The sequence below is a fragment of the Camelus bactrianus genome, chromosome 16 (genome assembly GCF_048773025.1).
Source record: "Camelus bactrianus isolate YW-2024 breed Bactrian camel chromosome 16, ASM4877302v1, whole genome shotgun sequence".
NCBI lineage: Eukaryota > Metazoa > Chordata > Mammalia > Artiodactyla > Camelidae > Camelus > Camelus bactrianus.
In genome coordinates, this window is record NC_133554.1 from 37791256 (window position 1) to 37804664 (window position 13409).

Genomic DNA, 13409 nt, shown 5'->3' on the forward strand with positions numbered 1-13409 from the left:
CCCACTACAAAACAATTAGATCCACTGCCTTGTATAGTAATTCTGTGGAGAAAGAAGCTAATCTTCTACATAAAAGAGTAATATGAGCCACAGAACATGGTATACTTCAGCAGAATAAAAAAGTTATCTTAAGATCTGTAACTCGTATTATTCCCTTAAAGAAGAACAAAGGACAGAAATATCTTAAGCTAATGGTAATCCTAAAAGAGAAATATCTGTGGACAGGTAGAACAGTCAAGCACAACAAATTTTCATGACATTGACTTATCTATTACATACTACGTATAAAATCAATCTTCAGAAAGAACTTCCATTCTGGTCTCTTGCATATTTTAAGTCACCTAATACTCTGACAGTAGTGTCATAAGATAATCCCCTCTACATTAAGCCATCATAATGGTCTTTTAGATGAGTGGCCCTCTAATAAGATCAGCTCCTATTTCTAGCACAAGCTAAAGGAAAGAGCAAATGCACTTGTCTAAAACATGAATTTCATAGATCTCATTTCTGAGCAGTCTGTCCCCTGAAAGCTACAGAAACTGGCTTATTCTGGAGATACTTAACTTCTATTCTGGAAACAGTGAACTAGATTCAGGAAATACACAAAAGTTGTCTATTTTTACACGTGCTAATGCTGCAAAATAAAACCTTTGGTGACTAGAAGAATTTTAGAGTTTTCAGAGGTGGCACATTTGCTGTGCTTTATTAAAGCAATTCATGCTTGGATAAACTAAAAAATCATTTTATTCATTTGATCATTTTCTACCTTCAATGTAAGATTTCTAACAATAAGACTAGCAGTCACTTAAACAAAGAAGGAGGTGTTTTTTGTTTTTTGTTTTTTTATAATTTTCACGCCTCCTGCTACACCTAGGTGTTTGTCACCTTGCTATATCAACCAGTGTGTTATTACTCAGAATATGAAATGTTATCACTCAAAAGATTTCATGAAGACATTATTTTACTGTATAAACATTACCCAACATTATCAATCATATTATGCCATTAAATAAAATTTTAATTTTCTTTGTATCAGGAATTCTAATGAAAGCTTGTCAAAGAATGTTGCTGCCTAGCATCATCATGATTACAGAAATGTCATTTTTTTATTAAAAAGATTGCAGGATTTTATAGTCAGCCAATTCCCCCCGAACACCATAGCACAAATTCTCAAATTATGATGTACGTTCTCATTCACATCTGTCACATTAAGAATGAACTGAACTGACTAATGGAAGTCCACTGTTCACACAACACAGACAAACCAAAAGATGCAGGTAACCAATAAGCAAAGAAAATTGGTTTTCTATATTCTGTATTAGTCTTGATCCACTGAATCACTAGGTGATTTATAATTCCCAGTCATAATTAAGGACCCATTTGACTCTACCTGCATGAGAAAGGCAAATCATTTGCATAAAATTAGGTTCCAGAGTTACTTGCTACCATCCTATTCCATATAGCACTATGGACACCAATTTCTCCATCTGTAGCATATCACAACAAATGATCATGTGATGATTTCTAATCATCAGTATAAGCTTAAATTATATAATTTTAAAGCACAGGAGTGCATATTATAAAAAGGATTTCATCAAAATATGGCTAAAATAGAAGTATAGGGAAGCAGCCTGGTATAATGAAACAGACTCTGAAGCCAGTCTGACTTAGAAAGTTTGGGTTCTCCACTATCTGGCATATTACTTTGATTACTTCTTTGAGTATTAGTTTGCTTACCTGTAAAATGGGGAAAGTATCACCTACATTTCAGAGATACTCAGAGGATAAAACCACATAGCATATGTTGTACATGCTCAACAAATGGGAGCTTTTACAATTCATACACTTAAAACACAATCTACTTTCTAGAAAATTCTACTTTGCAATTAATCACTTCCTTGTGCTTCCAGATTGCTGGTGCTTTTGTTTTTGTAACTGAGAATCTTGTGATAAGAATCAGAACTGAAAGATCATTAGAATTCTGACTACTCATCAATTATTCTATCTGATAGGCTAATTTAATTAAAGGAATAATATGTTAAAAAGGCAAACCAAAAATTCATACCTAGTGTTTAAAAAAAAAAAAAGACTGGTTAGGTGATATTTTTTCCTAAAATTTAGGCTTTCAAGTTTATAACAGTACTTATTTAATTGTGCCCACCAATATCACAATATTACGTAATAAAAATTTCAAAGAAATCAATGCATAAAATTCCAACAAAAGCCCAGGTTAAACTCATTTCTGTCAAATTTTTATTTTTATGTAGGTAACATTTCTATTACTTACAATAGTCCTATGCAGATTTATACACTAACCTGGTAGAAATGCGACTGAAGACTGCATTGAAGTTGTTACAACTGAGAGAAAATAAAACCCCAGAGGCAGAATTCCGAAGTTCAGCTGCATGTTGGTTTCCTTCACGACAGGTGTGAAGAAAATGGCAGATTTCTGGCAGCAACTGTTTGACCAGCATTGTTTCATCTAACCTCATTGTGTCCTTTGGTTGCTAAAATGGAAATAATCACATAACTCTAAAACTTTCTTAAATTTAAATGTAAATATTTTCTATTATGAAAAATTTCAAACACACATATGAATTGAATAGAATAATGAACACCCATATACTCACCACCTATATTCCACAATTGTTAATATTTCATCCCGTTTGCCGTATTTACCTATGGTTAGTCTAATAAAGAGGATGGTTCCATTTTTTACCTCTTAATCACAATAAAAGCCCAGGCCTCCACATTCATCCTCTTCAGCTCCCCTATTTCTGTTTGCTCCCCCATTAATTAAATTCCTACATAAGCCCTCCCTCTCCTGGGAATATCTAGTTTATTTTGAGTCCCAAATAAACTTTACTTATATTCACTGAGAGCATTGTGTCATCTGTCTCAACATCCAAATTAATTCCTAGACAGGCAATTATACCCACCTTTAGGCAGACTGACCAAAACAGATAGCTATTACTCATTACAAGTCATTTTGTTTCGGTTGAACATCATAACTCCGCCTCTACATACTTCAGCATTTCTTACAAATAAGGACATTCTCCAACTTCAATACAATCATCACACCAAGAAAAAATAAACAATTCCCTCATACCAGCTAACACCCAATTTGTATTCAAATTTCCACAACTGCCCCTGTCTTTCATAGCTTGTTTTACTCAACCAGGCCCCAAAAATGGCTCATAGATTACAGCATGATTATTACATTACTTTAGTCTCTTTATTCTAAAACTATTTCCCCTTCACACTCCATATACATCATTTCTATTTCCCATAACATTGTTTTTTTTAAAGAAAATGGCCAGTTGCCTTACAAAATGTTCCATATTGTTGATCTGATTATGTCTTAGTGAGGTAAATTGCTCTAGTTACTATATTTTTCTGTTAAGCTGGAACCTAAACCTAATGGTCTGATTAGATTCAGGTTAAACACGTTAGGTAAGTCACTAAAGTTACATCACATCAGGAGTACATAATGCCAGGAGGTCCCACTGTTAATGACACCAAGTTTCATAACTTTGGTGTAACACTGAGAACTCTACTTCGTAGAGTAAATCACTACAATTAACAAATGGGTAAAACTACCCTGCAGATACACTGTCCCACATCAATATTTCACCTAACAGTTTTAGTATCCTTGTATGAATGACAGTTTTGATAATACCAAGCATGATAACATAGAACAAATTTTCCTAAAAGGGTGTATGTACTATGCTCAACTCTATAACCACAATCCTGGGGGAGGGTATAGCTCAAGCGGTAGAGTGCTTGCTTAGTATGCACAAGGTCCTAGGTTCAATCCCCAGTACCTCCTCTAAAAATAAATAAATGAATAAACCTAGTTACCTCTCCCCTCAAAAAACAAACAAAAGATGCCTATCTATAACTGCAATCCAAGGGCTTTCAGGTGCAAATACACTGAAATGTATGGACAGTAAATAAACAAACTACCTGCAAAATCTGAGTTACAATGCTTTCGTATTTATGGGCTAATCAAATAATACAGATATTGAAACTAATTCCAATTAATAAACAAATAAAAATTATAGAAGTGTTCAATATACAAGAACAAAAATATTTAAGATTCCTCAAATTCTACCCACAAAATTTTTGTTTTATTCATCATACTCGTATTTGTTCACTTTCATTTAGCTATTTCAACTACTTATATAATAAACATGTACTTGTAGGCTCAGTTCTTCTTAAACTGCCTCAATATACTTTGATCTAAAAATGAAAATCAAGAGAAAGCCACAAAATAACTGGAGACAATTTTAGAAAACACAATTGTTCAATAATAGGAATAGTATTATTTAATTATAAACTTAATGGAAACCATTTACACATTTTCAGTAGTAGAGCAGAGCAAGATAATATATATTTTATGCATTATACAAGTCATATCATGACCACTTAGTAGAGTTTCAATAAGGCTATGTCCAAAGAGCATCAAACTAAACATGAGCCAATAATACCAGCAATTATTCTCCTAAATACCTCTCCTTACCTTTCAATTACAAACGCTAATGGAGAAAAGCTGTAAAACTGAAGAGGCAATAAACCATCCTATCCTCCTTCAAACATGGGTGTCACTGGTATATTAGTATTTACAATCACAGTAGTAAGACCACTACAAAGAACTGATTCAAGAGAAATTGAAAAAATTGTCCACCTTCAAAATTCCATCATCCTTAATATTAAACAGTTCTTTTGTTCCTTCACTCCATTTTACAAAAGGCAACAGCACATCACAAATTAATAGATAACACAAAGCTAGAACAGAAGTAGCTCACCCTCAGTCTGAAGAGAAAATTTATAAGCACTGTCTCACAATTCTGGAATATGGACAAGGGTCAATAAAAGGGTTTAAAACATTATGCTTAGGTTTTGTGGCCTACATATTAAATATTTGTCTTCCCTAAGGATACATCATTTGTGAATGTAATTATTCTTCCCGACTCCCTGCCGTATTCCTGCCTTTAACACTTCTGACCATTCTCTCTTTTCTCAACCAGTCAGTCTTCATGTATCAAAGTCCCTTCCCATCTAGGTTGATTATAGAAAAAAACTGTAATACATGGAAGAGAGAGGCAATTCTGAATAAAAGCAAAAGATGTGTCAAAGGGAGAGAGATTGTAAGAAATAAGTTAACCCCAGTACATACTGAATAGACAAATCTTTAATATGGAGGTATTAAATTTATTATTTACATAAACTCCTACCTAATTCCAGGGAGAATTAAAGCTGGTAAAGTACAGAAACATTATGCTTTATACAACAGAAATATTTTTTAAAAAATTCTAATTAAGTCATGGTTGAAAACTCTGAGATAACTATTTAGAGGAAATGTGAGAAAGAACTGTTTTGTATCCAATTACTCCTCCACATATCTATTTTACATGTTCGTATTTACATAATAAGTGTTCTTAAGGTAGGATTTATCAGTAATAGTTGCAGCTTTAATTTTCTAAGTTCTATTTTATATAGATTGGAAAAGTAAAATATTAAAATCAGATTCATATGGGGGAAACAAGATTACTCTTGGTCTTTCACATCATATTCTTTGACAGCAAAGCAATGCCACAGGCCTAACCAACTAGAGAAATTAATTAATTCAAAAAGTAACTTTTCCATAAAATCTTTTCTAAAGAAACTGAAAGGTATGTGACTCAAGCTTAACACTTTATAGTAAACTTAATATTTATTTAATTTACAAAAGATGAGAAAATAATTTTTTCTTGAAAACCTGTCTATGCCACCCAGCCAACTGTTACTAAAATTCATATTCATATGTCTTAGGCAAAAAAATCCATGACTGTCCTGGTCCATACCTATGCTTCAGTATATCAGATCATTCTCAAAACCAAATTCACAAAACCTGCCTATTTAAGAACAGATTTACTTACCCCAGCAAGACATTTTTCCAGTGTATCCAATATAATCAACTGAGAGAGATACAAATTTTTTTCAGCAGCTTCTCCAAATATTCTCTAAAAGAAAAGATATTCAGAACACTAAAAGTTGGTTATCACTCTCCACTACAAATGAGCACATCTGAAAAGTGAGGGACTAAGGATCAAGAAAGTCAATAGTCTTTCATTTTCATCTCCCAGATTATACTAGATTTAAATCTATTATTTTTGATTTTATCCTAATGCTCACACAAAATAAAGACAAACAAAAATGCTGGCATTTACTACAGTGTGCCATTAGTCTTATGACAGTAAAAGATATTCTGGTTTATACTTTAAAAATATCCAGCATTTAGACACACATATAGATCTTTAGCAGAATCTTGAACATTTAACAACACTTTAATGGACAGAATAATCAAAGTCTAAATTCTTATAGCAACAAAATACTGTAATACCAATTACAGTGAATTTTAAGCATTCACTATCCTTAAATCAAATACTATACTATTTATTGACAAGAGACTATGGTTTCCACAATTCAGTTTACTCAATAAGCACTAAATGAATGCCAATACTGTTTTTGTTTTTTCAAAGAAGATTCCAAATATTAAAACATTTTCAGTCTGACTGGGAACATGGCCACTTATTTATATAAACAAAATCCTACTGCTATGCCCCACACACTGCAACAGAAGAGCTCCAGAAAATGTTCAGTGTATTTCTGTAAATCACTTTTACATGTTTATAAAAGGTTCTGCTTTTTTCAAAAAGTCAATTTTTTTCCATAAAGAGAAAATATCTTTGTAAGGCAAATGATTGCCCATACTTCCAGTTTACCAATTTGGTAAGTCTGGGGTATTTTCCAATCAACTTTTTGAAAAGAAAACACTCTGAAGATGATATGACTATGAAAATGGTACTGATTTTTACAATTCACAAACAGAACTCAGTTTCATAGCTCAATATAAACAACACAAATTGTCATTATAAGTGCTCAAAACACGCAGAGCAAGAAATATCCAGATCAGCTGTTTTCAACTGAGTATGAAGGAGATTTTACAAAGGAATTGACATAAAGGAAGGAAATACCTGAGAAAGATAGAAGAAATAATATGTTCAAAGGTACAAAGAGAAAATAAGCTGGAGTACCCTGAAGTCTAAGTAATGTAAACAGACTTTATAAAACAGGGGGAAAAAGAAGCAATTATAAGCTTCAGACAGTGAAATTACTTGATCAAATTGATATTTGAGGAATACTTTCAATGTGGGTTCTCTAACTACTATAGAATCTGTCACAGGTTATAGGTGGAAGGAAGTAAAACAGTATCTTCACAAAAGCAATCTCATATATTAGGACTACAAAGTCATATTTCATTTATCATCTACTTAGAACTAGGACAATCTGATAATATTCAAATGAGAAGCTAAGGGAAATATTTTAACAGACTACTATGGTCAACTCATATTTGACAAAATCTGTATGAAATCCTAATTCCAGAAAAATGGAAAAGTAGATAGGGTTACAAACAAGAGAAGTATCCAAGGGAAAGAATCAAAAACTCAAACCAAAGTTAAAAGGTTACCTGTGCTCATCCACAAATTAAGATGAATGTTTATATCCACAGTCCACAGAAAATGACTGTACTTCAAAATATGCTGCTCCAAATTTTTCAATCAATAAACAAACCAAAATAAATTCCCCCATAAAACAGTAATGCAAATACTCACCATATTGTTAACATTCTTTAAGATAGTGGTGAGGCCGCTTATAACCAAAGAAAACTTATATTTGGAAATATTGATAAGACATTCCTTGTTGTGTTCGGTACTGACTTTGGTATGTGTGTTCTGTTGTCCTGTTTTTATCGGGAGCTGAGGGGAAAAAAAATGTCAGCTTACACTTTAAAAATGACTAAAAAGAACTCTATCTCTCATTGAAAATCATGAGATTTTAGGAAAATTTTATCAACCACAGTTACCTATATTTTTATCTCAAGCTCCAAATTTCAATATATATACTAGAAATTATAGCAAATCTAAAATTCTTTACAATTTCACTTTTTGCAGCTTTCTAAAAGTCATAAATCTCTATCTAAAAAATTAAACCTCTACCCAGCACTATATAACACAGAATGATGACTCACAGAAATAGAGCTACTTCCTTGTATCTAAAAATTACTTCAGAGACTGTCTGCAATGAAATGTACACAATCCCTTCCCTTATACATTAAACTCAAGCATTAAAAGAACAATAGACCAAGAAAACCTATGCCTCAGACCTTTAGTCAATAACTGCAAATAACTGCAGATTGTTCAGAAATGAGAACCAACTGTATAGCCTGGAATAAACACAGTATAAGACTGACTCAGGTATGATAATCACTCTCAGGTACATAGCTAATGGAGTAAAGAATAACAAACAGATAAATCTCAAGGGAAAAAATATCCTTTAGGGGCCAAACTTTTTTAATCTGAGAATGAATTAAGTTGCACTACTAATAATTTCATCTCTACTCTTATTTAAGAGCAGGATTCTGTATTGAAAAGATCATGAATAAGTTTACTGTTTAAATATTAGATACTACTAATATGAACAGATAACACTGATGAGGTTCCTCTGTGAAAAAACAAACCTGAGTCCAGTTTCCTCATTTTTAAAATGGTTCAACTAAAGGTGGAACGAAACCAAATAGCATGACCAAGTTTGTTCTGCCAGCTAATAATGTGACTAATTTGACAGTGAAGAAATACTAAATGAAAGAAGGGAAGCATTTTTAGGTTTTAGAGGAGGGGAAAAAACAGAAGCTACAGAATTACATAAAGTTAATTACAAAGATTATGGAGAGAAAAGAATCTGAAAGACAAAAAAGGGGGGATTTTAGAAGATGGCAGTGCTTGCAGTGTAGCTTGTGAATCTCCCCCAAATCTCTCTGCGAGGGTTCTGTATGTGTCAAGTACATTGGATCAGAGAGTGCACAGATATTTGGCTAAACATTATTTCTGGGTGTGTCTGAGGGTGTTTCCAGACAAAATTAGCATTCAAATAAGTGGACTCCAAAAGGCAGTTTGCACTCCCTCCAACGTGGGTGGGCATATCACCCAATCCATTGAAGGCCTGCAGAGAATAAAAAAGGCAGAAGGAAGAATTCCTGCCTTTCGCCTGACTGAACTGGGACACTGTTCTGCCCTCAGCGCTCCTGGCCCTCAGGCCTTCAGATCTTTCTTTCTCCCCTCTGTTGGTTCTGTTTCTTTACAGAACCCTGACTAATATACTCCCCCCATGAAATAGCAAAGAATAGCAAAACCCATTCACAACATCCACAACAAAATTAGAGGACAAGGCACCCCACAAAGACCAAAATACAAGCAAACAGGAACAAACCACTTATAACTACAAAACTAGTGTGGCATAAGCATCTATGCCAGAGAGAGAAGAAGGAAGCACAACGTCTGATGGACTTAACAGGACAAAAATTCCAAAACTGTATTACATCCTCAATGAAAGGCATAGCAGGCCAAGTTTAGAAGCTTAGGTGAAATACAGGGATTTTTCTGCACATGGCAATTGGCACGTGAGTGCAAAGAGTCTACAATAAAGTCTGAAAAGAAGTGAGCACACTTTAAACCATCATTGTCTAACAGAACTTTCTGTCATGATGATGACGTTATATTATATCAACAGTGCTCATTATAGTAGCCACTAGCCACGTACGACTATTAAGCACTTGCTACATGACTAATGCAAAGGAGGAATCAAATGTTTAATTTTACTTAAATTTAATTTACTTAAATTTAACATTAAGTAGCCACTGGAACCCCCTGGACAGCACAGTTCTAAACTAATCAGCTAAAGAAACACCCTCCTTCCAAGATGAAGACCACAGTGAGAAAAAATTGCTGAGATTCATTGCAAATTGACAACAACAAGAATGAAGGGGCAAAGGAAAAAGATCCAGATAAAAGTGGAAAAGAGGAAGAAGGACAAGAGCGCTCACAAAGAATGAGATAACATATTTGTTTAATTTCATGAAAGTAACAGAAAAGCTCTAGAGCCATGACAAAAAGCTATCCTGGCCCATACTTCCCTCCTACCAATTAAAGAAAACTAATTTCATATAAAAATGAGCAACAGAAAAGACTGTAATCAGATCACATGTGAAGTTATTTTGAGGAAAAAAAGAGTAAGAGACAGAATAACATTGCAACAGAAAATGAAAACATACCCAAAAGATATGTTCACCAACAGATGAAAATATAAATTACTAATGCAAAATGACTGAGAGAAATTTTTTAAATGATTAAACATATGAAATAATCAATGAGAATTAGAAATAAGGTGACAGAATTCAGGAAAGAATTAGAAAAAAAGAAAAATCATTTCAGAAGTGAAAACTAACTAGAAGATATTAAAGAGTAGATAAAACAAAGTATAATGCTTTAAGACTAAAAGCAGGTAAATAGGATGAAAACTGTAATAACCAAAAAAGTGAAAAATAAGATGAGGATTTACAATAAAGCGAGAGAAAAGATAGGCAAACAAGATTCAACAAATGTTTATACAGGAGTCCTCAAAGGAAATCACATCAATGGAGTAGAATAAATACTAGAAACTAGAATTCAAGAAACTTTGCTGAAATTTTTTCAAAATACATGAAACTATGTATTTAAAGGGCATACTGTATACCTAGAAAAACTGACCCAGAATGGTCAATACCAGGACATATTTTAGTAAAACTACCGGTCTTCTGTAAACAAAGAAAAAAAAATCTTTTGAACATTTAGGCAGAAAGAGAAAGCCACTTAACACAAAAAACAAAAATTAGACTGTTATCAGACTTTGACAATACTTTCTGCTGACAATGGAATAACATTTTAAGATTCTCAAAGGAAAACAAAGTAAACCAAGGATTTTATATGCAAGCAAACTGACTCCCAAGTATAATGGTGACAATCAAACTGTTCTGAACTACAAGAAACCAAGAAATACTGTTCCCTTGAGCCTTTCCTGAGGAATCTACTAGAGAATATGTTTCAGGAGACACATCCACATTAAGAAGTACCATTAAAGATATATTTACTAAAAGAACTGAGAATAAATGATAATAAGGGAGAAAACATACTATGTAATTGCTATATGTAATGACAGTATAGATACAGTACAATTATCAAAGATGGGGAGAGGGCAGTGAGAGTACACAAAAAGTAGGATGTTTCCTGATTGTGTTATGGTACAAAGAGTAAAAGTGTAATATTTTAAACTGAATGCTAGGTGAGATGGAGTTGAGAATAGGTTATAGCTAATTTCAGTATTACTTACAAAAGAAAACCACTATGTAACAACTCCCTCCCCCCAAAAAGGAAGGAAATTGGAACTATAAAGCAGTGCTAAGAAGGAAGTTTATAGCTATAAATGGTTACATTAAAAAATGAGAAAGATTTCAAATCCACAACCTAACTTTACAACTTAAGGAACTAGAAAAAGAACAAATGAAACTCAAATCTAGGAGAAGGAAAGAAAAAATAAAGATGAGAGCAGAGATACACAAAATAGTAGAAAACTAACAGAGAAAAATCAATGAATCAAGAGTTGGTTCTTCAAAACTATCAACAAAATTGACAAACCTTTAGCTCAATGGACTAAGAAAAAAGAAGACTCAAAGTACTAAAATCAGAAATCAAGGTGAGAACATTACTATCAATTACACAGAATCAAAAACGATTTAAAGAGGGAACTATGAACAACTGTATGCCAAAAAAAATGGAATAACCTAGATGAAATAGACAAATTCCTAGAAACAGAAAACTTACCAAGACTAAATCACAATGAAATAGAAAATCTGAATAGACATAACTAGTGAGGAGATTGAATCAGTAATCAAAAATCCCCCCCAGAAAGAAAAGCCTTGTACCTGATCACTGCACTAGTGAAATCTACCAAGCATTTAAAGAAAAACTAATATCAATCCTTCTAAAATTTTTCCCCAAAACTGAAAAGAACACTTCCTAACTCATTCTATGAGGGAAACACTACCCTGATACCAAAGCCAGACAAAGACACTACAAGAAAAGAAAATTATAGACCAATATTCCTAGTATGCACTGATGCAAAAATCCTCAACAAAATATTAACAAACAGAATTCTAGAGCATATTAAAAGGATTATACATCATGACCAAGTAGGATTTGTTCCTGGAATGCAAGAATGGTTCAACATATGAAAACTGCGCAATGTTACACACTACATCAACAAAATAAAGGGAAGGAACTCCACATGATTTTCTCAGCTGATGCAGAAAAAGCATTTAACAAAATTCAAAACTCTCTCATGATAAAAACACTCAACAAATAGGAATAGAAGGAAACTACCTCAACATAGTAAAAGCCATATATGAAAAACTCACAGCAAACATCATACTCAATGGTGAAAGACTGAAAGGTTTTTCCCTAAGAACAGGAACCAGGCAAGGATGATGCTTGCTTTCACCACTTCTACTCAACACAGTACTTGAAGTTCTAGCCAGAGCAATTAAGCAAGAAAAAGAAATAAAAGGAATCCAAATTGGAAAGGAAGAAGTAAAATTATCTTTGTTCCCAGACAGCATGATCTTACATGTAGAAAACCCTAAAGATCCCACCAAAAAAAAGCTGTTAGGACTAATAAATGAATTTATCAGTGTCAGGATACAAAGTCAACACACAAGTCAGCTGCATTTCTATATATATGAACAATGAAAAATCTGCAAAGGAAATTACAAAAACAATTCCATTTGCAGTAGTATCAAAAAGAATAAACTATTTAGGAATTAAATTAACTAAGGCAGTGAAAGACTTGTACAATGAAAACTACATCACTGAAACACATTAAAGAAGACACAGATAAGTGGAAACACACCCCATGTTCATGGATTAGAAAACTTAATATTGTTAAAATGTCATTATCCAAAATGATCTACAGAGTCAACATAGTCCCAAAATCTAATGACATATTTGCAAAAATACAAAAACCCATTCTAAAATTCATATGGATCTCAAAGGATTCTGCATAGCCACCAACAATCTTGAAAAAGATGAACAATCTTACTAAGATTCACATTTCTTGATTTCAAAACCTATTACAAAGTTACAGTAATCAAAACAGTGTAGTGTTGCCTTAAAGAGAGACATGTAGATCAATGTAATAGAATAGATGGCCCAGAAATAAAACCACTCACATATGGTCAAATTTTTGATAAGGGTGTCAAGACCAATCAAAGGAGAAAGGCAGTCTTTTCACCAAATGGTGCTGGGGAAACTGGGTATCCACATGCAAAGAAGTGAAGATAGACCCCTACCTAACATCATATACAAAAAAGTAACTCAAAGTGGATCAAGGTGGGGAGGGTGTAGCTCAAGTGGTAGAGCACATGCTTAGCATGCACGAGGTTCTGGGTTCAATCCCTGGCATCTCCTCCAAACAAATAAGTAAACTTAATTACCTCC

The 13409-nt window shown here is 33.3% G+C and overlaps 1 protein-coding gene across 10 annotated transcripts in view; it reads right to left on the bottom strand.

Moving 5' to 3' along the window:
* NF1 (neurofibromin 1) overlaps positions 1 to 13409 on the bottom strand; it is a 225348-nt gene that overhangs the window by 167234 nt on the left and 44705 nt on the right. For all 10 annotated transcript variants that reach the window (XR_012499533.1, XM_074343088.1, XM_074343083.1 and 7 more), the window contains exons 2-4: positions 7659 to 7802; positions 5922 to 6005; positions 2317 to 2507 (exon numbers count right to left, since the gene is read on the bottom strand). Coding sequence is in view for 9 of the 10 variants with exons in the window: in XM_074343088.1 (XP_074199189.1) it covers positions 2317 to 2507; positions 5922 to 6005; positions 7659 to 7802 (419 nt within the window). In the remaining variant the exon portion in view is untranslated. The remainder of the gene's footprint in view (positions 1 to 2316; positions 2508 to 5921; positions 6006 to 7658; positions 7803 to 13409) is intronic.